This window comes from Centropristis striata, chromosome 20 (assembly GCF_030273125.1).
Source record: "Centropristis striata isolate RG_2023a ecotype Rhode Island chromosome 20, C.striata_1.0, whole genome shotgun sequence".
NCBI classification, from domain to species: domain Eukaryota; kingdom Metazoa; phylum Chordata; class Actinopteri; order Perciformes; family Serranidae; genus Centropristis; species Centropristis striata.
This window is the reverse complement of record NC_081536.1, coordinates 2,373,485-2,399,748: the sequence shown is the minus strand read 5'-3', so window position 1 is coordinate 2,399,748 and position 26,264 is coordinate 2,373,485. Positions and strand designations below refer to the sequence as shown.

The following is a 26,264-nucleotide window of genomic DNA, read 5'->3' as shown; positions in this document are numbered from 1 at the left end:
TATGCATATCACCATATATATGTATATCTTTTATTTTGCCCATGTATGCATGCAGCAATTAATCAATTAATTGATTGCTAACGTTGTAGATAATAGAGTTGGCAGGTTTCTTCCAAAAGCCCATCCTTATTTTTTAGTTCGTCATCTCAGCCAAAAGTTCCATCCGATAATCACCATCCGAGCAAACAAAGTGCCAAATAAGTCACCGAGTTTACAAGAGATATTTAACAAATATTTAAAAAATAAATTTCCACTCACCTCCATGCTGCCCTCTACTCTTCACTAGCTTGTTTTCCAGCATTTTTTTGACATTGAATGTGCCAAACACAAGAAAAAGAAGAAAAAGAAACACAAAAAAGGCATTTTTATTCATAGTGGCTGTTTAAAAACCTGCATATGTGCACTCATTTCGGTGGTTAAAGGTTATTAGTAACAGTTGCAGTTGCAGCTGGAGCAGCAGTAATCAAATAGATATTTCAATGCACGCATATACATACAAAGCAACCACAACCAAATGCTTATAAAATGCATTCTGCCTTTGCACAAAGTCCAATTAAGCTATCAGAGCTTGGCAAGTGTGATGAATCGAAGGCCCGATGTGTGTGTTTATTTTATCATTAGGGTATCACCGTGCTCGCAGAAGAGCCTCTTTGTGTTATGCTACGGTTAGCACGTGTGGCACTGAAGGAGCAAATTGGATTGGTATTACAGTACGTAAGCCCGGTCTTACATCCTGATGAGCGCCGACAAACAAATTGGATTGGTGGCGTGTAAATCTGAAGCAGTTTGATGAGCCGGAGGCGCAAATTGAATTCTCAACAATGTAAATCTGTATCAGCTCCGTGGCTCTCCGCCCGACTTCCAGCCCTGCCGGCGCTTAAATCATGCGATTGTTCCCTGCTGTTCCAAGATACAATCTCTCATGGCCATTTGCTGCGGCACCTAATCTCTTTTTGATGACCCTGTAGGGATGGAGCTATACATATGGGCAACTGAATCTCCCTCTGGCTCGCTCCGACTGAATCGCTCTTATTCTTTTTTTCTCTCGTTCTTCCTCCCAACCTGTACAGTTGGCAGAGAACGCCGGCTCTGATTGAGCCATCCATGTGTGTTGATACAAGACTTGACTCAGATGATTGGTCATACTTATGGGCCTCCTGTTTCCTTTGATCTCTGATGACGTGACGTCTCATATTTATTACTCGTACAAATCATATTTACGGCCTTCCTCGTTGGTTTTCCTCTCTTGTCCCCGTGCAGCACTTTGCTAGAAAATCAAGTGGATACAAAAGTGTATAAATTCTACTTTTCTGAAATATCGTTTTCTTATCATTTTCAACACCACAGACTATATTATGTTCATTATCATGTGCAATATATCTGTATATTACATCCTGCCATGTCATCTGCACTGTACTCACTTTAAAGAAAGACACAAAATGACCATAAAAAGACACAAAATGACCAAAAAAGACATCAAATGACCAAAAGACACAGAATTATTTAAAAAAGACACAGAATTATTTAAAAAAACACACAAAATGACCAAAAAAGACACAAAATGACCAAAAAAAGACACAAAATGACAAAAAAAAGACATAAAATGACCAAAAAAAGACACAAAATGACCAAAAGACACAAAATTACGAAAAAAAGATGTAGAATTATTTAAAAAAAGACAATATATATGTATATTACATCCTGCCATGTCATCTGCACTTTACTTACTTTACTCCTTAGACACTTTATTTTAAAATATTGTTATATTTACATTTTATATTGTTATTGTTGCCTATTTAGTTCATTGTTTCACTGTTCTTATATTATCCTATATTGTGATTGTTTTTGTAACTTTGGAGCAATCGGGAACCAGAATTTTCTTCGGGATTAATAAAGTTGGATGGATGGATGGATGGATGGATGGATGGATGGATGGATGGATGGATGGATGGATGGATAGATAGATAGATAGATAGATAGATAGATAGATAGATAGATAGATAGATAGATAGATAGATAGATAGATAGATAGATAGATAGATAGATAGATAGATAGAATAGAATAGGTCTTTATTTGTCATTGTCACATGTACAACGAAATTCAAAGTGCTCTCCAGTAAATGCAACATTTAAGAGTCTATAAAAATATAAATATAAAAAGAACAATATGTACAATTCAAAATGCCCAGTTTAGATAAACACATAAACACACCCAGACCTACATGCATAGTCGCACAGGAAAAAAACAACAAACAAACAGCATGAACACACAGTCGAGACAAACAACAGATAGATAGATAGATAGATAGATAGATAGATAGATAGATAGATAGATAGATAGATAGATAGATAGATAGATAGATAGATAGATAGATAGATAGATAGATAGATAGATAGATAGATAGACTTTATTTATCTCAAGTTCTGTCTTATCTTAATTTTAACAATGAAAAGGAGAAACACAACTGCAAAGGGATGGAAAAACAACTACAAAAATGGGCAGCAGAGAAGATTAATAATATTTAATATTCACTCGTTTCAAACACTAAATTAAAAAGACTTGTTTTTTCTGTTTTCTGATTGTGTTTTTTTCTCTCTTCAGTTATCCGTACAGTGAAGACAGCAGTCAGGGGAAGCAGTACATGAACACCAGATGCCCCGCCTGGTGTGACCGGATCCTCTTGTCTCCCTCTGCCAGAGAACTGGTCTTAAAGGTAAGACCAGACCTGCCATGTTGGATCCAATCTGTGAATCTTTTGATTGCTTTCCAAAGTCACACACTGCAAAAAAAGCCAACTTGTATTTTTTGGCCTAAAACAGTGATTTAAGTTGGTAAAACTTGGAAATATAAATTATTGACATTTAGGGCAATAATGTAAGTTAGCACAACAAAGGAAGCCAGTTGTCTGCTCAAAAACAAGTTGGTGAGTTGTTGTTACTTATATCTTTAAGTTGGCTAACTGATGCTAGCGGCTAACTGATACTAGCGGCTAACTGATGCTAGCTAATTTTGAGTTCACCCAACTTTTTTTTTTTTGCAGTGCATTCCTTTATATTTATAATCCAAATGTCCCCACTCCTCCCTCAACATAAAAACCAACATGGTCTCACAGAAATCCGTGAAATAGCCACGGATTTCGCTTAACTCAAAATCCGTGGAATAGCCACGGAATCGCTCAAATTTCGGACATGGATTTCGCTACAATGCAAGTTAATGACAGTCATTTTTTTCTGGCGAGATCTTCACCACAAAGTGATTATGTACATTCACTGAGTGAATATTTAGAAAATAAAACATATATTTCTCGCTAGAAATGTGATCAAAATCCATTTTTATGCAGAAACAAAGTCAAAATATTGATTTTTTCACTAAAAATGAGAGAACTGTCCGCCATGTTTTTTGTTCCGACCGCTGGAACCTTGAAAGTCACGTGACTTGGAACAAACCAATAGGAACAAATATCCATGGAATAGCCACGGGATATGACTGTCATTAACTTGCATTGTAGCGAAATCCGTGTCAGTTTCACGGATTTCTGTGAGACCAGGTTGATAAAAACAGGTGTCTTTAAAAACGTCTCAGCCTTTCTTTCTACAACTCTATCGTCCTTGCTCCACATTAGCCTCCCGCCCCGTGTCACCACCAGATGGGAGGATGAGGTGTCTGTGAATGTTAATTTGGAGCGCTAAGCCATGGGTCCACCCAGACAGTATATATATCCCACCACTTATAGAGTTCCAGGCCCCATCTTCTTCATAAAGCCTCAGATCTGTCTCCGTCCTCAGAGTGGAGCCCCGCAGGGCCCCGCTCGGCTTCAAATCCATCCCAGCATTGTAAACTGCAGCCAATCTGCCACCTCGATCCTCTCCTCCTTCTCTGTTTGCTGGATTACTTAGAGATCTGCCGTGCAGCTTTGCAAAGTTTCCCCAGATTTGTTTTCCTGTTTTCAATAATAACTGCTTTTGATTAGTTAAAACCTGCCCTGACTGCTGTTTTAAGGGTTCCCATGCAACCTGGAAAACCTGCAAAAACATAGAAGTAACCTATGCTGCCCTGGACTATTTTAACATGCATTTTAGCCACACACTTGGCTAGGTTAACCTAAGTGCAGATTGTGTTTGAAACTGGATTATTGGGAGGATTAGCTGTATGTATGATACGTCAAATGGGAAAATGCATCTTTTCATTCTGACTCACATATCAGCCAATCTAGCTGCACACCAGACCACACGTGGAATGCAATTGCAGCATTTTTTTCTGCTTCAACTGTATTTTTCTTAACCCATTGAAGCCTGGAAAGCGGATACGTCATTTTGTAGTATTTGTATAAGCTCTCAAATACTTTTGGAATTTCATTTCTACCTGCTACAGAGGCTGAAAAATCCATTATTTAGTAGAAGAGTTCACACTTCTGTAGAATTTCCAGAAAAACTTCAGGTTTTAGGGGCTTATTTAAAAATCGCCTAGAGGTTTTACAGGCGTTTTAGGCGTCAATGGGTTAATGGAAACCCAGTGGAAATTAGCCAGATAGCTATCTGACTATTGTTATGCTGATAAGTTTTCATTTGGTTTTGTGCAAAACACTAAACTTAATGGTTAATGAGCCGACAATGTAACTCCCAGACAGACAGCAGAGCCGTTGTTGTCAAGATAAATTAGCAAATGTTACCGTGCAAGCCTTTTAATGAAACTCCAGTTCTGCTAATGTTTGGGTAAAAACACCAAATCTTTGACTTAAAATGACTTGAGGACACATTCAAATGTCTCAGCTTCATTCAGCTCCCAAAGCTGTCAAAGAAGAACTTTTTAGTCTTGCACACAATAAAAAGGTTGCCGCCTTCAAATGCTTCTAACTAAGTGAAAGACAATAGAGAAGTAAGACACCTGAATATTACTTATTGATCTTTTCTCACATGCAGTCTGTCCCTGAGATGTTCAGGAACATTCCCAGCATGGGCTCATGTGTGATTTGGTGATTTTTAGAGAAAATGCCTGTATGTCTGTGTTGTGAGTGAAGTTGGTATCATTGCAGATAACACATTTATGTCCCCGACTTGTTTACGCTTTAACATTTTTTCAGCTTTTGCAGGTGATTTGTTTACTAACAAACAATAGTTTTTTAGTTGCAAATGGGCTCTTTTTTTCATGAACAGCTGGAAACTGGACAGATTAAGAAAAAGGGGACCTCCTTTAAAATGCTAAAAAAAAAAAAAAGAGTTTAATATGGACACTACATATTGAGACCGGTAAGAGTTGTCACATTTTTGTTTTTTTTAGTTTTTGTTTGGCCACAGTTCGACTGACAATGAGGGTAGGAGGAAGGGAGAAACGAAGTAGTAAGATAAACAGATATGAAAAGTTGAAAAGGTGGCAAAACAAAAACAAAAAAAAAACCACAGCATCAAAATTCTGCTTCAAATATTTTCAGTTTTCCTGAAGTAGTTAGTGTTGACCAATTATTCCTAAACATTTAATCCAAATGGCTTTAATTTAATGGTTTGATTCTGCAAACTGTCTTTTTAATTTAGAATTTCCTGTTTAGGTAATGCTGTCTATTCCAGCATTACCTTTGCATGTGTAACAAGGCAAAGGACAATTGTGAAAATCACTAATGGTGCATAAAGCTTTATACCAGTAATATACTGGGAGCTAAGTGTGAACAATGCTACAGGGCTAACAGGATACAGATTATATGACCTTTTGTGAGAAAGTTCTGTCTTATATTGTCAAGAAAAACTCCTGGAAAAAGTCCTAGAAAGAGTGGGAACCCTGATTTTCTATCATTTTAGACTCCCAAACCAATACTAGTAACAGTAGAGAGAGTTTTCAGCAGGTAGAGGTCTCAGCAGGAGGCCGCGCAGGAAGTTTGCCTTTCTTTTGTCCAGCACAAATGACAAATTCCTTCCTGATCTTTCTTCTCCGCCGACTGAAGCCGCACTGCAACAACAACAACGGTAACACTTTCTATGAAGACTACATCTATAGTGCATTATGAGCGCATTCATAGTGAATTATAATGCTCATTATAATCAATCATAATGCATTATGACTGCACTCATAAACACATATAAAGCTTCATGATGCACTATATCAACAGTTATAAATATAGCTTATAATGACTTATAAATCCAAGTGTCTTATGAGTGCTCTTGACTGGTTATAAACTACAGGCTGACTGATAATGATCTATAATGCAGTATAGCTAATCATGATGTTTCATTGTTGGCTATACTGCATTATAGATGCGTCTATATGAACCTCACTTTACTTAAAGCATACATTGATCATTTATTTATACTTATGGCATCCTATGAGTCCTTATAACAATTGATTGTTGAGGTGTGTGTATAGAGGGGTATGAGTAGTTGTAATGTATTATAAGCCTCATCAGTCAGCCTGTAGTTTATAACCAGTCAACTCATACCCCTCTATACACACACCTCAACAATCAATTGTTATAAGGACTCATAGGATGCCATAAGTATAAATAAATGATCAATGTATGCTTTAAGTAAAGTGAGGTTCATATAGACACATCTATAATGCAGTATAGCTAATCATGATGTTTCATTGTTGGCGTTAAGTAAAGTGTAACACATTTTCATGCATTTAAAAGAAGCTATGCTGCATCATAAGTCATTTCATCAGATACCAAATATAGAGAATTACACTTATGGCATCCTATGAGTCCTTATAACAATTGATTGTTGAGGTGTGTGTATAGAGGGGTATGAGTAGTTGTAATGTATTATAAGCCTCATCAGTCAGCCTGTAGTTTATAACCAGTCAGGAGCACTCATAAGACACTTGGATTTATAAGTCATTATAAGCTATATTTATAACTGTTGATATAGTGCATCATGAAGCTTTATATGTGTTTATGAGTGCAGTCATAATGCATTATGATTGATTATAATGAGCATTATAATTCACTATGAATGCGCTCATAATGCACTATACGTAGATGTAGTCTTCATAGAGAGTGTTACCACAACAACTGCATTAGAGCGCAGTAACAGCCAGTTTATTTCACCCAGTTAATGTGTCAGAATGATGTAAAAAGTGATTCTCACACACACAGCTGGCCCGTTGTTTGCTTTCCTTCCCCTCAAGCACCGGCTAATTGCTTGTAATGCGGGGACAGAGTGGAACAGTTAGTGTGTTCGCAGATTGGCTGATGATTCACTGAGCACACACACTCTCTGGCTCCCAGCGTTACAGATTGTTGAGACATAGGCCCGTAAACAGCCCCGGCGTGCGGCGTCATCTATCATGGCACGGTCGGTTAACTCGCCATCATGTTATTTTCTGCTTGCCGAGCCCTAACACGCCAAAGGTTGCCCGCTGGCTGTGCGGCGCGGCACCAGCTCCGGGAGCGCCGGTAATGAATGTTTAGCCGAGCGAGCGCTCCCTCTCTGCCGGAGAGGCCCCGGGTAATTTGTTTATCTGTCTAAAGATTATGCAGCCCGAAAATCCACAATTTTATGCTGCCTTTGTAAATTATCAAGTGTGTGTTTGATGAATGTATCTCGGGGCTCCGGGAGGCAGCGGCTCGGGGGCCCCGGGCTGCCAGACAAATAGAGAGGTGCCGGTGCGTGGCCCGCCAGGGAAAGGTAGAGTGAGGTGACCCCGCAACGCCGCTGGATTGGTCTGAAGTTAATTTGGATTTCGCTTTATGGTTCATTCTCAAGCTCTCTGTCTCTTTCTTCTGAGGCGCCAGTGCAGCTCACCGAACTGCAGGCACCCACCACCCTGTCCTCTGTGTGTGTGTGTGTGTGTGTTCTTGTACTTCCAACATAGTGAGGACCAGGAAACGTTTTTAACCAACAGAGTGAGGACATTTTTGCAAAGTGAGGACATTTTGGCCGGTCCTCTCAAAAATTAGAGTTTAAAAAATTAACTGAAACTGTATTGTGTGGTTACAAAACTCACTAAAATTATAGTGAAAATGTCCTTCGTTTTCGTCATTGTCAACTTTTTTCATACATAATGAAGCTGGATAAGACAAAGGAAATAAAGACAAAAGTTACTGTGACCTCTTTTAATCTCCCACCCAACAAATACCCCATTACAAAAAACTACAACTGATAAAAACTAAACTAAAACTAAAGCATTTCAAAAACATAAAAACTAAACTAAACTAGCAAACTCACTCTAAAAACTCATTAAAACTAACAAAAATTCACAACAAAATTAAAACTGGTGAAAAATCCAAAACTATTATAACCTTGCAAGGGAATTCACTGTTCCAATGAGGGTCCTCACAAAGATAGAAGTACAAGAATGTGTGTATATGTGTGTGTGTGTGTGCTGTTTAAAAAGTCTTTAGTTCAACCAGACAAGTGTGATTTATACTCCAGTCTGCAGATTCATGTGTGAGTGGGTAACAGCTTTCTTTGTGTGCAGAAAGTGATATTGAAACATGATTCCCTCAAATAGGCTCTTAGATTACACACACACACACACACACACATGCACACACACACATGCACACACACACAGTATTTGGTCCAGAGGCAAATGTCCACTTTGTAAATGACTCCTGCGTTTCATTTCTCTTCACTGCACACTTCCTAAAGGTGCATTCAGCTCAATGCAGACTCCTGTTATTCATAAATCACATGCTGCGCTGCTGATCTGTGACAATAACACTTTAATGCAACAAAACAAACTCAGGCTGGTGTGTTTTTCCTGACTTATTCATAAATAATAAGCACAAAAAAACACTTTATAATATAATTGAGTCAGATGTATTTTTTCCTCTTGGTCACTTGTGTGTAAATTGGTTTCATTGTACTAATGGAAGTCTCTTCCAGTGTCTAAGTACATAATAAAGCCTTAATTACTTGCAGTAACAACTGGTGCTTACTTTTAATTTGTCCACATTCATCCCCTTGACTATTTATACCGAGCTGCAAACTGAACGGCTGAGTCAGAATAAATGTGTTTTAACCAGAAATCAAATGCAAATGGGAAATAAACTGCACTGGATTTAGATTTTATTGACTTCCTTAAACTTATTCTCGTTTTCTAGATGGTTTCTACAATTCATCTTAATGTCTAAAACCACAAAAAAAAAGGGGGGAAATGAGGGAAACTAATGTAGCTGCTGTTGTAGTACGGACAGACTTTTAAAGGGACAGTTCACCAAAGAATCAGAAAATAGTTTAAAGTTTTTTCCTCTTATCTTCAGTGCTGTATATCAGTAGATTATTGGTTTTGAGATCTCAGCTGTAGAGATGTCTGTCTTCTCTCAAACATAGAACTATGTATATATATATATATATATATATATATACAGTTGGAAAACTCACCAGTAATGTAAAAGATAAAAAAAAATAAGCAGTTTTGATTTTGGGGTGAACTGTCCCTTTTAATCTCACCATCGTACCGTTCTAGGTACTGACTTTTATTTTGAAATCACCACCATAATCCTGCTAATTGTGCTTAATGAAGCTGCTACATTGATTTGTCATCCGTGAAAGTGTCATAAAGCCTGACGCATGTTAATGTAATGATTGTACTGTGTAAACACAAACAGTGTGGAGCTGCTGACTCGGCATCCTGCGAGTGTTTACTGGTTGCTGCAGCACAGCGTTGAACATTTACTCTCACCAATTATAACACATATTATACAAAACCTGGTCTCACAGGAATCTGTGGAATAGCCACGGATTTGCTTAACTCAAAATCCGTGGAATAGCCATGGAATCACTCAAATTTCCGTGAAACTGACACGGATTTCGCTACAATGCAAGTTAATGACAGTCATATCCCGTGGCTATTCCATGGATATTTTTTCCTATTGGTTTGTTACTAAAAAAAAGACACAAAATGACCAAAAAAGACACAAAATGACAAAAAAAAGACACAAAATTACCAAAAAAAGACACAAAATAACTAAAAAAGACACAAAATTACCAAAAAGACACTAAATTACCAAAAAAAGACACAAAATAACTAAAAAAAGACACAACAACAGACACAAAATTACCAAACAAGACACAAAAAAATACACCAAATGACAAAAAAAAAGACACAAAATTACCAAAAAAGACACAAAATGAGAAGACAGAATAACAAAAAAAACCCACAGAAGACACAAAATGACAAAAAATACATAAAATGACCAAAAAAGACACAAGATTACCAAAAAAGACACAAAATGACTTACAAAGACAAGAAAAGACATGAAAAGGATTCAAAAATGGACAAAATAGCCAAAGACTCGATAGAGTTAAGAACTGTGTTGTAAAAAATGTATATTATATAAGTTATATACTCGACTATATCGACTATCCCGTGGCTATTCCATGGATATTTGTTCCTATTGGTTTGTTCCAAGTCACGTGACTTTCAAGGTCCCGGCGGTCAGAACAAAAAACATGGCGGACAGTTCTCTCATTTTTAGTGAAAAAAATCAATATTTTGACTTAGTTTCTGCATAAAAATGGATTTTGATCACATTTCTAGCGAGAAATATATGTTTTATTTTCTAAATATTCACTCAGTGAATGTACATAATCACTTTGTATGTTGGAATAGCCACGGGATATGACTGGCATTAACTTGCATTGTAGCCAAATCCGTGTCAGTTTCACGGAAATTTGAGTGATTCCGTGGCTATTCCACGGATTTTGAGTTAAGCAAATCCGTGGCTATTTCACGGATTCCTGTGAGACCAGGTTGTATTATACAGCACGTTTTCACCCTGAAACTTGTTTTTTTTTTGTATTTTGTGTGTCTGCAGCCTGAAAATGAAGAGAAGTCGATAGTGTATGACAACATCGGGCCCAATGTCTGCATGGGGGACCACAAGGTAATGATCGGGGCCCGGCCCACTTCTGCTCTCTCTCTCTGGTTCTGTCAGTCCGATCTAGACTGGAACAAGACAGAGAAACAGCTGTATTTCATGCTGTACATCTGGATATGAATGTGTTGCAACTATAGAATGCTGCAACACATTACATATATATTGCTTTATAACGTAATAATGTTATTAAAGATTATAAAATGTACTTATACTACACAGGCTTTCATCTGCATTGATTTTATTGCAATTTAAGGATAAAATATCTCCCCATTAAAAGGTTTAAGTGCCATTATTATCATTAAATAAGTAGTTTAAGTCATTTTTAAGATATTTTAGCATTATAATAATAATCCCTGTGGCAAATAATTGGAGAAAAGAAGAGTTAATTTGCAAAAACAGATATGTCCGTTTTGATATATTATCCTAAATTATGTTTTTTTTAGGGGGTGCAATCCAGGAAATAACAATCAAATGACTGTTGGGTTGTTTTGTTAAGATATTTCAATTTTTCTTTTTCTTTTTTTGTTATTATATATTGCTTTATAATGTAATAATGTTATTAAAGATTATAAAATGTACTTATACTACACAGGCTTTCACCTGCATTGATTTTATTGCAATTTAAGGATAAAATATCTCCCTATTAGAAGGTTTAAGTGCAATTATTATCATTAAATCAGTAGTTTAAGTCATTTTTAAGATATTTTACCAGTTGGACAAGAAGAATATGTTTAAACATAATAATAATTTTGCAAAAACAGATCCGTCCGTTTTGATATATTATCCTAAATTATGTTTTTTTAGGGGGTGCAATCCAGGAAATAATCAAATGGGTTGTTTTGTTAAGATATTTCAATTTTTTTTTTTTTTTTTTTGTTATTATTATTCAGTTTTTACCATATTTTATCAGGTGGACAGGTAGAACATTTTGAAGCAGAATAATGACAATAACCCATGTGGTAAATAGTTGGAAAAAAAAGAGTTAAATTGCAAAAACAGATATCTCCGTTTTGATATATTATCTTAAATTATGTTTTTTCATCAAATGACTGTTGGGTAGTTTTAATAAGACATTGCACATTTTTTAAATTTTGCTAAGTCGTGTATTTTATTGTGCAATAAGGAAAAATAATCAAAACTGTGCTCGTTTTTTTGCAAATAAACTCAAATATGTTAAAACTTGCATGCATATTTCAACCTGTCACAGTATTTAACCCTTTATCAGGCAAATAACTATATTTGGTAACTTCAGGTAATATTTTGAGAAAAAAGTTGCAAATTTACTAGATTAAAGTGGCAAATCTGTGCGAAAAAAGTCGCAGATTTACGAGAAAAAAGTGGGAAAAAAGCTACTTTTTTCTCCCAGATTCACCACTTTAACCCTTAATAGGGCACTCGTTGAAATACTTGCAAATTAGAGAATATTGGAGGATATTACATACAGCCAGAATGTGTAAAAAAAAACATATGAAAATAATATTTTGAGAAAAAAGTTTACGAGATTAAAGTGGCAAATCTACGAGAAAAAAATGCGCCGATTTATGAGATTTAAAGTGGTGAATCTGGGAGAAAAAAGTTGCTTTTTTCCCACTTTTTTCTAAAAATTGGCAACTTTCTGCACACAGATTTGCCACTTTAAATCTCTTAAATCTGCGACTTTTTTTCTTGTAGATTTGCCACTTTAATCTAATAAATTTGCAACTTTTTTCTCAAAATATCACCTGAAGTTACCAAATATAGCTCTTTGCCTGATAAAGGGTTAAATACTGTGACAGGTTGAAATATGCATGCAAGTTTTAACATATTTGAAGAGTTTATTTTGCAAAAAACGAGCACAGTTTTGATTATTTTTCCTCATTGCACAATAAAATACACGACTTAGCAAAATTTAAAAAATTTAAAAAATGTGCAATGTCTTATTAAAACAGTCATTTGATTGATATTTCCTGCACTGCACCCCCCAAAAAACATAGCTGTGTATTTATTTATTAATATTATAAATTGTTATTGTTACCTGACATCATTGTTTTTCTTATATGATCCTATATTGTGATTGTATTGTAACTTTGGAGCAATCGGGAACCAGAATTTCCTTTTTTTTTTAATAAAGTTCTATCTTATCTTATCTTATCTTATCTTATATTTCAGTAAGAAGTTAAAGAAAGTGGGCAAGAGGTCAGAGCAGCACAGAGAGGTTTTTTTTTTTTTTCCCGTCTGACTGTATAGAAAGTGTTTAACAGTGTCGCTCCAGTCTCCGCGGTGTCAGACAGAAAGAGAGGCGCCTTAAGTCAGGTCTTTAGTGTGACATAGACAGTCATGTGTGTGTGTGAGGTGACCTGAGCACACTGACAGCAGCCCTCACCTCGCCGCCACACACTGCTGCTAAAATCACAGCAGCTATGTTTAAAAAATGTCCAATGTAGTTAGCACCGGGGCCCCAAAATGCCCTGCACTGGTATGTGAGTTTAACCTGTGTGTCATGGGAGCTTAACTGTGGTGTGTCTCTGTCGTCCTGCCAGCCCAGAATAATAACAATAACCCATGTGGTAAATAGTTGGAGAAAAAAAAAGAGTTCAATTGCAAAAACAGATATCTCCATTTTGATATATGATCTGAAATTATGTTTTTTGGGGGGTGCAGTGCAGGAAATATCAATCAAATGACTCTTGGGTTGTCTTAATAAGACATTGCACATTTTAAAAATTTTGCCAAGTCATGTATTTTATTGTGCAATAAGGAAAAATAATCAAAAATGTGCTCGTTTTTTGCAAATAAACTCTTCAAATATGTTAAAACTTGCATGCATATTTCAACCTGTCACAGTATTTAACCCTTTATCAGGCAAATAACTATATTTGGTAACTTCAAGACGGAGAAACAGCTGTATTACATGCTGTACATCTGGACATGAATGTGTTGCAACTATAGAATGCTGCAACACATTACATATATATTGCTTTATGACGTAATAATGTTATTAAAGATTATTAGATGTACTTATACTACACAGGCTTTCACCTGCATTGATTTTATTGCAATTTAAGGATAAAATATCTCCCTATTAAAAGGTTTAAGTGCCAATATTATCATTAAATAAGTAGTTTAAGTCATTTTTAAGATATTTTACCAGTTGGACAAGAAAAATATTTTGAAGCATAATAATAATAGTAATCCCTGTGGCAAATAATTGGAAAAAAGAGGTTCAGAAGAGTTAATTTGCAAAAACAGATATGTCTGTTTTGATATATTATCCTAAATTATGTTTTTTTTTAGGGGGTGCAATCCAGGAAATAATCAAATGGGTTGTTTTGTTAAGATATTTCAAATTTTTTTGTTTTTTTTTTGTTATTATTATTCATTTTTTACCATGTTTTATCAGATGGACAGGTAGAACATTTTGAAGCAGAATAATGACAATAACCCATGTGGTAAATAGTTGGAGAAAAAAAAAAGAGTTAAATTGCAAAAACAGATATCTCCATTTTGATATATTATCTTAAATTATGTTTTTTGGGGGTTGCAGTGCAGGAAATATCAATCAAATGACTGTTGGGTTGTTTTAATAAGACATTGCACATTTTAAAAATTTTGCCAAGTCATGTATTTTATTGTGCAATAAGGAAAAATTAATCAAAAATGTGCTGTTTTTTTGCAAATAAACTCTTCAAATATGTTAAAACTTGCATGCATATTTCAACCTGTCACAGTATTTAACCCTTTATCAGGCAAAGAACTATATTTGGTAACTTCAAGAAGGTGAAACAGCTGTATTACATGCTGTACATCTGGATATGAATGTGTTGCAACTATAGAATGCTGCAACACATTACATATATATTGCTTTATGACGTAATAATGTTATTAAAGAGTATAAAATGCACTTATACTACACAGGCTTTCACCTGCATTGATTTTATTGCAATTTAAGGATAAAATATCTCCCTATTAAAAGGTTTAAGTGCCATTATTATCATTAAATAAGTAGTTTAAGTCATTTTTAAGATATTTTACCAGTTGGACAAGAAGAATATTTTGAAGCATAATAATAATAGTAATCCCTGTGGCAAATAATTGGAAAAAAGAGTTTCAGAAGAGTTAATTTGCAAAAACAGATATGTCCGTTATATGATATATGATATATTATCCTAAATTATGTTTTTTTAGGGGGTGCAATCCAGGAAATAATCAATTGGGTTGTTTTGTTAAGATATTTCAATTTTTTTTTTTTTTTTTTTTGTTATTATTATTATTCATTTTTTACCATGTTTTATCAGATGGACAGGTAGAACATTTTGAAGCAGAATAATGACAATAACCCATGTGGTAAATAGTTGGAGGAAAAAAAAGAGTTAAATTGCAAAAACAGATATCTCCATTTTGATATATTATCTTAAATTATGTTTTTTGGGGGGGTGCAGTGCAGGAAATATCAATCAAATTACTGTTGGGTTGTCTTAATAAGACATTGCACATTTTAAAAATTTTGCCAAGTCATGTATTTTATTGTGCAATAAGGAAAAATAATCAAAAATGTGTTGGTTTTTGCAAATAAACTCTTCAAATATGTTAAAACTTGCATGCATATTTCAACCTGTCACAGTATTTAACCCTTAATCAGGCAAATAACTATATTTGGTAACTTCAGGTAATATTTCGAGAAAAAAATTGCAAATTTACTAGATTAAAGTGGCAAATCTGCACGAAAAAAGTTGCAGATTTACGAGAAAAAAATGGGAAAAAAGCTACTTTTTTTCTCCCAGATTCACCACTTCAACCCTTAATAGGGCACTCATTGAAATACTTGCAAATTAGAGAATATTGGAGGATATTACATACTGCCAGAATGTGTAAAAAAAAACATACAAAATTAATATTTTGAGAAAAAAGTTTACGAGATTAAAGTGGCAAATCTACGAGAAAAAATGCATAGATTTATGAGATTTAAAGTGGCGAATCTGGGAGAAAAAAGTTGCTTTTTTCCCACTTTTTTCTCGTAAATCTGCGACTTTTTGCACACAGATTTGCCACTTTAAATCTCTTAAATCTGCAACTTTTTTTCTTGTAGATTTGCCACTTTAATCTAGTAAATTATGTTTTTTGGGGGGTGCAGTGCAGGAAATATCAATCAAATGACTGTTGGGTTGTTTTATTAAGACATTGCACATTTTAAAAATTTTGCCAAGTCATGTATTTTATTTTGCAATAAGGAAAAATAATCAAAACTGTGCTCGTTTTTTGCAAATAAACTCTTCAAATATGTTAAAACTTGCATGCATATTTCAACCTGTCACAGTATTTAACCCTTTATCAGGCAAATAACTATATTTGGTAACTTCAGGTAATATTTTGAGAAAAAAATTGCAAATTTACTAGATTAAAGTGGCAAATCTACAAGAAAAAAGTTGCAGATTTACGAGAAAAAAGTGGGAAAAAGCTACTTTTTTTCTCCCAGATTCACCACTTTAACCCTTAATAGGGCACTCATTGAAATACTTGCAAATTAGAGAATAATGGAGGATATTACATACTGCCAGAATGTGTAAAAAAACATATGAATATAATATTTTGAGAAAAAAGTTTACAAGATTAAAGTGACAAATCTACGAGAAAAAATTTGCAGATTTATGAGATTTAACGTGGTGAATCTGCGAGAAAAAAGTTGTTTTTTTCCCACTTTTTTCTCGTAAATCTGCAACTTTTTTTGCGTAGATTTGCCACTTTAAATCTCTGAAATCTGCAACTTTTTTTCTTGTAGATTTGCCACTTTAATCTAGTAAATTATGTTTTTTGGGGGGTGCAGTGCAGGAAATATCAATCAAATGACTGTTGGGTAGTTTTAATAAGACATTGCACATTTTAAAAATTTTGCCAAGTCATGTATTTTATTGTGCAATAAGGAAAAATAATCAAAAATGTGCTTGTTTTTTGCAAATAAACTCTTCAAATATGTTCAAACTTGCATGCATATTTCAACCTGTCACAGTATTTAACCCTTTATCAGGCAAAGAACTATATTTGGTAACTTCAGGTAATATTTTGAGAAAAAAGTTGCAAATTTACTAGATTAAAGTGACAAATCTACAAGAAAAAAGTTGCAGATTTACGAGAAAAAAGTGGGAAAAAGCTTTTTTCTCCCAGATTCACCACTTTAACCCTTAATAAGGCACTCATTGAAATACTTGCAAATTAGAGAATAATGGAGGATATTACATACAGCCAGAATGTGTAAAAAAAAACATATGAAAATAATATTTTGAGAAAAAAGTTTACGAGCTTAAAGTGGCAAATCTACGAGAAAAAATGCATAGATTTATGAGATTTAAAGTGGCGAATCTGGGAGAAAAAAGTGTCTTTTTCCCCACTTTTTTCTCGTAAATCTGCGACTTTTTTTCTTGTAGATTTGCCACTTTAATCTAGTAAATTTGCAACTTTTTCCTCGAAATTTTACCTGAAGTTACCAAATATAGTTCTTTGCCTGATAAAGGGTTAAAGCTGTGTATATATTTATTAATATAACCTGTGTGTGATGGGAGCTTAACTGTGGTGTGTCTCTGTCGTCCTGCCAGCCCGTCTTCCTGTCCTTCCGAATAACAGCGGGGGCAGGTAAACCTAATGCAAATAAGCACAAGTGTTGTGTGGTGCAGTGATGTCGTGGTAAATATGAATTTTTTCTTTATCATAATTCCCATTGTTGCTTTGATTTGCTTGATTTTTCTTTATTATTTTTGCACAAATGGTTCTGAGCTGAGAAATGGAGCTGAAATTGAGTTTTTTTTTCTTTTTTTTGCAGAGTTTTATTCCGAAATAAAACATGATGAGTGAAAAAAATGTTGCTTAACCCTATAAAGCCAAGTGTATCATATTAGATAGAGTAATTTTTGAGACCTCTACATCATCAAAAACCTGATGTATACATGTGTTGAAGATAAACAAACTGAGCAACAAATTGCACAAAAATACCAGATGTAGCAAAAATGATATGCAGGTTCCACGAATGGATCAGTCATTGCTGCATTAAAAAACTTCATATCTGCAGATGTATGATGTTGTGTTATATGGAAAAAATATGTATTTTGCATGTTTGAGGAAAAAGGAAAAGTCAAAGTCTTAATAGGTTAAATATGTTAGGGTTTATATGTTTCTGTTAGTTCGAGAAAAACAAACTGTGAGCAACAAAATGCACAAAAAGACCTGATGTATCAAATATGATACAAATTAGAATTCATATATGCAATTTATTTATTTCTTAAAATTCGTCAGCAGGTTAATAAGCACTCAGTTTTTACAAAAATTGAATTTTCTGGCAATTATTTCATGGTTCAGGCTTTATAAGGTTAAAATGCCTGATTTGCTTGATTTTTTATTTTTTATTTTTTTGCACAAATGGTTCTGAAGGAGCTTCTTTTTTTTTTTTTTTTTTTTTTTTTTTGCAGAGTTTTATCCCGAAATAAAACATTATGAGTGAAAAAATTGTTGCTTAAAATGCCTCAGTCATTTTAAGACATTTACTTACAAACTTACTGCATCTTGTGCTTAAATTTTTAATTAAAAAAAAGAAAAAAGAAAAAAGAAAAGAAAAAGTGGGTTTTTTTGTTTGGATTTGAAACAACTCTGCTGCGTATTTATGATTAAAAATTCACATTTTTTTCTCTGCAGGGAAGTGTTGCCAAAGGGGGGAGAAGATATTCCGTGAAGCGCCTCTGTGAGAACACTGGAGAAACAAACAGGACACCAACACACACACTCACACACACACACACACAATCACACACAAGCACACACACACACACACACACACACTTTGCACAAGCGTTACACTGAAGAACCCGGATAAAGTTTTTCAGCAGTGCTGACCAGTTGCAGTTGTCCTGACACCTCATCCATACGGCCGTTTTCTCTCCATAAAAAAAAAAAAAAACAGAAAAAAGACAAAAAAAAACTTGTTGAGATGTGGACGAGCGCCCGAGGGCCCGGCTCCAGACAAGACACACATCGCTGACCTCACTGTTGCCATGCAACCCCATTCCCCAGAGAAGAAGAAGAAAAAAAAAAGAAAAAGAAAAGGACGGACAGACGGATGGACGACTCTTTTCCACGCCACAGCCTCGTTGCCAAAACTCTAATTGAAATCAGTCCTACTACATACTTTTAGACACCGTACTTGCCATTTTTTAGGTATGCCTCTCTGTATAGAAGCTACTTTCCACACAGTATGTAAGGTGTTTTAAGAAAGTGCAATGCAAAAAAAAAAAAAAGTTGTATATCTATATTGTTAGGTTTATTTGTACATTGGACAGTATAATAACATAGAGTTGTCGATGGTTTTAGTGCCGTTCTCTCTTCTGACCAAACTTTGTGGTCCCTTTTGTTGGAATAGATTTATCCGTTTATTTCAACAATTTCTATATATAAATATAAATATATCCATTTTTTTTTTTTGTTTTTGAGTTGTTGTGTGCACAACACACTGCCATGCCTGACACATCAGTTGAGTCTCATTTTATATACTGTACTTTTTAAAGAGATAATTTATAATTCTTACCAAAATGTTTAAATGCTGAAGTGTGCGGCGGAGAAACAGAGCGACTGTTTGGGAGTTCCTGCAGCCACAGTGACCTTTGAATAGTCAGGACGTGATTTATTGCCTATCCAAGAATGTTTTAAGCAGTGCCATAGACCATGCAAGTATATAAGATAATGTTTCATATATAGCACTCTCACATTATTTCATTATTATTCTTACTCTAACTTATTTCTATAATATTATGGTTCTGAATGTGATATTTTAGATAGGCTTGGGTATCCTTAAAATGTAAACTGTTTTTAGTTTTTGTTTTTTTTTTGTCTTTTTTTTGTTACTGCATTATGGTGCCAAGTATCCTACACAGAAATGAAGTGTGTAAGAGTTATAAAAATACTTAATAAGTCAGATGGTAAAGGTTATTGATTATGTCATGTGTAAAAAAAACAAAAAAAACAAAGACAGAAACTCTAAATGTGGGGAAAAGAGCAGGAAGACTTGCTTTTTTTTATTTGTTTTTTCGTGTGTAGCCTCCAGCAGCCTTCATTGCAAACAATTTGAGCATTAAAGAGGCGTTTTCTTTTTATCGATTTCATTTACACTACAGATTTCAGACTGTGTGAAGCCTGATTTTTTTTCATCTAAATCACAGCAAGTGGAAATGATTTTGTGCCTGCAGCAATTTATGTTGTCTTGTGTGATTTGGTTTGTAGGCAAAAAGTTTTATTTTCTTTTATTTTTCTTTTATTTTTTGTAAAAAGCCTGCTTGTTTCTGTTCCTGCTGGTCCTTGTGAGTGTACTGTAGGAGTATAAGCTGCAGTTTTTTCTTCACTCCATCTTATAAAAAGCAGATAGAGATTTTATTCTAGCCCCTTCCTTCCGGACGGCCTGGCCTCTACTGTAGGTGATGCAGTTCTCAAGCAATAAAAACCATTAGAGCTCAACGGCTGTTTGTCCTCATTACCTCTCCTTTAACTCCTTACTGCACAATAAGAGAAAAGGTCTTCAGCAATTAGCCTGCACCAGCTCATCAGCGCGTTATTACCGCCGTGTTATAGACTCATCTGTGACACCAGCTTTAATTGGCCTAACAGGAAATATGATTTATTAGAGGATTATAGTTCCTAATATCGACTTTATTTGGGTTCATTCTATTTTTTATTGACCTGGGTATCATTGGACACATTGGCTAATATATATAATATATAAAATTTAATATATATTATATTTTTTTCTTAATTAAGAAAAAGCTACTCGGTGAATTGTGCGATCTTTAAGCCCTTTATCGGACTATTTTATCCAGGCGGAAGTATTTTTTCGCTGCGACCGGCTGAAGCGATAAAATAAAATATATAAATAATGGGGAAAAAATACTATATACATCTATTTAGATTTTAGTGCTGAATGTAAATAATAAATATACTTTTTTTAACCTATTTTTTTATATCTTGTTTGAAACTTTCCCGAAACGAATCAACCCGAATTTTAATAACATACAAACGGGTTATAAAATCATCTTTATAACATGTATTATTGTACACTATTATATAATATAAAGGATACTTAAGTCACTCCAAAATAAAGTTTTATAAAATATATACAATAACGTAGAATAAAGCCACTAAAAGTCATTATTTAGCCTGTGCTGTTGGAATATAAACCAATAAATAAGCCATTAAAATGTATTTTTTTTAATATACTTTATAAAAGTATTTATTTTTCTTCATCCAGAGCCTCTTTATGTGGCAGCAGGTGTTCACTACACGCTTTATCAAACATTCCTGAGTGGGGTTTGATTTTATCGCTGCTCGTTTCTGATTGGCTGAATCCTGCTCCATTGATAATAATAGGAGGTGTAGTAGCAGCTGGCAGCCAGAGGGGGAGCTCTTCTGTTAGGATCTGCACATTACTGAGTCAGAACATTAGAAATATTATCATTTTCTTCAATTAAATAACTAATAATGAGCTAAACTACGGCTACGTTTTGCTTAATATCTCTAGAGGAAATAACGAACAGCTTAAAGACTTTATTAATCCTAAAAAGACTGCAAAAAATATAAAGGTCCGTTATTTAAACAGCGCTGACTGAGTGACGTTTTCCGCTTTGATTAGGACAAAAATAATAATTAAAAGCTGCCTAAAATAATAATAATAAAAACGTTCGAATATCTAACATTTGACCATTTGCTATTATAATAATAATAATAATAATAGGCCTAATAAGATAATGTCTTTACACCTTTGTGTAACTTGTTGAAAAGCCTTATTAAAATAAAAATAAAAGTTGAACCTGTAGAGATTTTTAGTAAACAATGACTGCTAATAATAATATCACAACCTATTTAATTTAGTTAGCGTATTTTTTATATTAATTATTATTATTGAAATTAAATGTTTTCCTCTTCAGTCGTTTCTAAAACAAACCACCACAAAGCCTCTAAAATCATCACCGTTACCACAAATGAAATTCAATTATTGATAGTCATGAATTTATCTTTAATTTATATTAAGCCCATACATTAAAACAAAACCCATCATAAAACAAAAAATTGCTTGTTAAATAATTTATTCATAATACAAAGTGTTTTTTTTCTTCCTGTAACCTTCCCGGAAGCAATAATACTCTCTTTAATTCCAACAGAAACGATGGTCTGGTTTTTTTTTCTATCCCGCTGTGTGATGAGGTAACACAAACTTTTATCCAATGAAAAAACTGTGATGGTGGTTAAAACACTGATTATTTACAGCAGTTTGCGTCTATACATTTGTGTGCCCGGAAGTGAAAACGTGGAGAAAAAGAAAAAAGGGGGGCGACGTTACTCTGCAGGAATAAAAACCAAGCAGCAGGTTTATCTGAGAGGGAAGAAGCGCGTTTCCACATAACTTATTCAGTAAAAAATATATACAATCTCACGGAACATTTTCATCTTTAGGCTACAGCACAAATCATTCATTCATGTCGAACCTGCGCCTCCTCACTAACACTTCACTCTCGCCTTTTAGGACAGTGGATACCCTGGTTACACTGAGCTTTAGAAGCATCACAGGCCCCGTTTACACCTGCCGATTTAAACATGCGTCTGATCCGGATCAGAGTTGGCGGCTCATAAATCAGCTCTATTAAAAAGCTTACTGTCCTCTATTTAAAGTATAGAAAACAATGGATGCTTTTGTTTAAACCCAAACGAGTTATCTAAAAAATGGTGCAGATTTTATGAGCATCAGAATTTAAAAAAATGGCTCATAATAATGTATTTTTTCCTTCATAATATTCAAATATTATGGAAATTATGTAATTAACAGGAACATTCAGAGCTGGATGAATGGAAAGGTGACCCAGGCTTAACGGGAAATAATGTCACAATGAATTACACTGCACCAGTAGTGGAATAAAAGTAGTGAGTCACACTAATGAGCCCAACACTGATCCGGATTGTGTGTGTATAGAATATTTTGTTTACATTTACACCTGTTGTTAAAACTCCACTTGTATGCGTAAAAACTGATTTGCGTCGCCAAAACAATTTCCTGTCCCCAAATATTTGTGTCCTTTCAACTGACGTGAACTTTTCAGTCCCGTTGAAGTCCAGTTCTGACACCAGTCAGTCTGTCTCCGTGTGTACAGAGTCTGTTTGTGGGTTTGGATGCAGCCAAAATGCGTCTCTGGCCATGTTTTGGTGCGCGCGTCTTTTGGCACACACTCGGTTTTTACGCATTCTCTCGCTCATGTCTGAGCAATGCGGTCCCCATCAGGCGCATGTTCTTATAGTGTCAGGTGGAAAAGGGGGTCAGAAAGAGTGCGACAAGTCTCTGTTGGACCCCCCCACGCGCACACACTTTGCCCAAACCCCCCAAGCTGTGCGCATCACAAGGTGTCCGAGCTGTTGCTGCAGGGGCTGATCAGCGCCAGGTTGGTGGCCTTGTGCTTTTTCAACAGTCTCGTGATTTTCTCGTCGTCCGAATTTGGGTCCAGTGGTTTGTTGTACTCGTCGTCGTCCTCGTTATCCGAGCTCTCCTTCATCTTCTCCGTCTCGGAGTCGTGCTTCTTCTTGGCCGTGGCCATTTCTGCTGCGTGTCTCTTCCGCCATTTGGTTCTTCTGTTCTGGAACCAAACCTGTGGAGAGACGCGCACAGATGCTCAACAGGTCCGCCACAAATGATCCACTTAAATAATCACAACAGGTGTAAATAATCCTGCATAATCAATTAATAATAATAGCAATTAGCAATAATTGCACAAGCACCAATAATAATAATAATTTGAATAATTAAGATTTATAAAAATGATCACAAATAGGTAATTGTCTTGGCAAAAGTGTGATTTCAGAGAGGTGAAAGTTGACCAAATAATATTTCCCACATTGGCAAAAAAATACTATAATTACTACTAATCATTATTATAATATTAATAATAATAATATGAAGCAGGTTTTTACCTTGACTTGACTCTCGGTCATTCCTAAAGAATAAGCCAGGCGGGCTCTCTCTGGGCCGGCCAGGTATTTAGTCTGCTCGAAAGTTTTTTCCAGTGCAAAAATCTGCTGTCCTGAAAAAGTAGGTCTGGAGTGTTTCTTCTTGCCGTCCTTGTCCAACATCATGTTAGCTTGACCTGGAAAAAGAAGACACGAGGAGGTTTAGTTATAGGCTATATATATATATAAATGCAATTGTTTATATTCATAACGCCTAAATTATTCCCTTAAACGCCTCTAAGTGTGACTGAATGACATTAATGGTTTACTGACAAATTATTATAGTTTTAATATTATTTGGCTCATTATGTTTTACAAGTTTTAAAGTCATATCAAGCATCATATTAAATGTAAATGTTCTATTAGGAACGTCAGGTGTTTGTGTTGTTTGTAAGTAGTTTTTATTCTTGTGTACAGCTTTAATTCATTATAATACCTCTACATTACTTGTGTAAAATATAGTGTAGTTTGTGTTGCTGTGTGTAGTGACAGGCCTCTCTAAGGCCGAAATAATGTTTTTTTTTTAAATCACCAGAAATGCAACGTTGCGTAATTCTTTAAAACATTCTGCAACATAGAAGGTGCAGAATGTGGCTTTTTTTCTGAATTTAAACAATTAAAAAACGAGCGTAAAAGTGTTCAAACAGACAGGGAGTGAGATAAAAGGACTTACTAGGACACGGAACCCTCGGGTCCCTCCAGGGAGACCCCTGCATCACCCCGGGCCAGAAGATGGGCGCCCTCCCCGGCAGCTCGGCCAGGGGCTTCGGGTACCGAGACATGGCCGGGCTGAAGTACATCCCCGCGGCTGCTGCGGCGGCCGCCGTGGTGGTCAGGCCGTTTATCCGGGGGAACCCGGAGAGCAGCTGGCCGGCCGTGGTGATGGGTCTCCCCAGGATGTCGCTTATTCCGTGCGGGGTCCCCCCGGCCATCTGGGAGTTGAGGCTGGAGAGATGTGGCGCCTTGAAGCCCGCCGGGCTCTGCTGCAGCGCGTACGGGAACAGGGACGTCTTCATCTCGGTCATGTTGTGCAGCGCCGCCAGCGGGGTGCTGCCCAGGACGAAAGCACTCTGCCGGTTAGCCTCCATTTGCCCCACCGCTAACATTTGTGGACATGAACCACCGGACTCGCTCGGGTAGAAAACGGGGAATAAAGAGAACCTAATAGCGGCGGATAAAAGGCGCAGAGCGGCTTGGAGAGAGTCGGGAACCAGGCCACTTTCTGCAAAAGTATCCTGCAGGAGGAAGAGTGGAAAACTTGGAGCAAAAGCGAACTTCTCTTCTTCTCTCTGGGGAAGTGGAAGTGGAGAGGCGGATTGGTCAAACTCCCAAAAAATGTCTCTCCGTGCGCGTGTTTTGCTCGCAGAGTCAGCTGGGAGGCGGCAGCATGCGTCCAGCAGAAGAATCCTCTCTGTCGGCCGCTCTGATGATGTTTTTAGTGGTTTTGATGGGAACCATTAAGGGCTCGACTTGTCTTTCCATAAATTGACTCGCTCTAGCCTCACAGTGAAGCGGGACCCGCTGATAATAGCGCAGCCACCTGCACGCGCGCTATTCCCATTGGACGGGGGCTGAGTGAGACAGCGCGCTGATTGGAGGAGACAGAAACTCCGCTACTTCACACGTGCGTCTTCGCTGGACGGGTGCTGCCTTGACGTGCTGTCGGAAATAGTAGCTTCCAGTTAAACTGCACATGAACGACCTTTTCGGACTGGATTTATTTATGATAAATGATGATACATGTTGCGGAGAAGTGACGTTTCTGAGCCGGTACACAGCCGAAAAACTACCATAATACAGCAAAGGCTATTTTATAATTTTAAGAGGCTATACAAAAGTTTATTTTATTTTTTATTTTATTTTTTTATACCATTGTTTCTATTTGTACACCACTCATGCTTTATTAAAACTACAATAATAACCAATAGTTTTTTTCATTCATGCATGACACATAACATGGTACTGCTTCTTCTTGTAATCGTTTTAATGTTTCACAATAGTAAGAGTTGTGTTTTTATGATTATTTTTACGTTTTTGTAAGTAATTTTTTTGTACGTTGATGTAAAAATGCCTGACTTTTCTGTTCAGAATACAGGCCAGAAACTTTTTTTTTTTTTTATCCTCAACTGAAACCAAGACTTTGAAATAGTGGAAGTCAGGTTGTCTGAGGAGACCATGAACGCATCAGCAGCCACACTCTATTAAGATCTTTAGCGGTGCTGTTAATGATGCGTCTCACACCGCGGAAATCATTGTTTCCACATATGACAAAGAATATACATTTACATTATAAGCTGCTACCGCAGACACTAAGAGTATATTAAAGTAGAACCGGACCCGGCAGGCTGAGGACGGACTCCTAATGGTTCCAGACTGGAGATTTAATTTTAAAAACCAGTCCACGGAGAAATAAAAGCAAATTCAACTTCATTTTTTGTCTTTTTTTACTATTTTAAA

The 26,264-nt window shown here is 35.8% G+C and overlaps 2 protein-coding genes across 3 annotated transcripts in view; one reads left to right on the top strand and one right to left on the bottom strand.

Moving 5' to 3' along the window:
* LOC131993238 (inositol polyphosphate-5-phosphatase A) overlaps positions 1-20,279 on the top strand; it is a 310,981-nt gene extending 290,702 nt beyond the window's left edge. The window contains exons 13-16 of one of the 2 annotated variants that reach the window (XM_059359041.1): positions 2,603-2,714; positions 10,752-10,820; positions 17,381-17,417; positions 18,471-20,279. In XM_059359041.1, the coding sequence (XP_059215024.1) occupies positions 2,603-2,714; positions 10,752-10,820; positions 17,381-17,417; positions 18,471-18,520 (268 nt within the window). In that variant the 3' untranslated portion in view covers positions 18,521-20,279. Of the gene's footprint in view, positions 1-2,602; positions 2,715-10,751; positions 10,821-17,380; positions 17,469-18,470 lie in introns of both variants that reach the window. The other variant, XM_059359042.1, reaches the window with a different exon arrangement.
* Positions 20,280-21,816: 1,537 nt separating this feature from the next.
* On the bottom strand, positions 21,817-25,549 carry nkx6.2 (NK6 homeobox 2). Its single transcript, XM_059359496.1, has 3 exons — positions 24,481-25,549; positions 23,772-23,944; positions 21,817-23,449 (listed from the first exon to the last, which is right to left on the bottom strand). The coding sequence occupies exons 1-3, from the start codon at positions 24,911-24,913 to the stop codon at positions 23,201-23,203; spliced, it is 855 nt and encodes a 284-aa protein (XP_059215479.1). The 5' UTR covers positions 24,914-25,549; the 3' UTR covers positions 21,817-23,200.
* Positions 25,550-26,264: the final 715 nt, after the last annotated feature.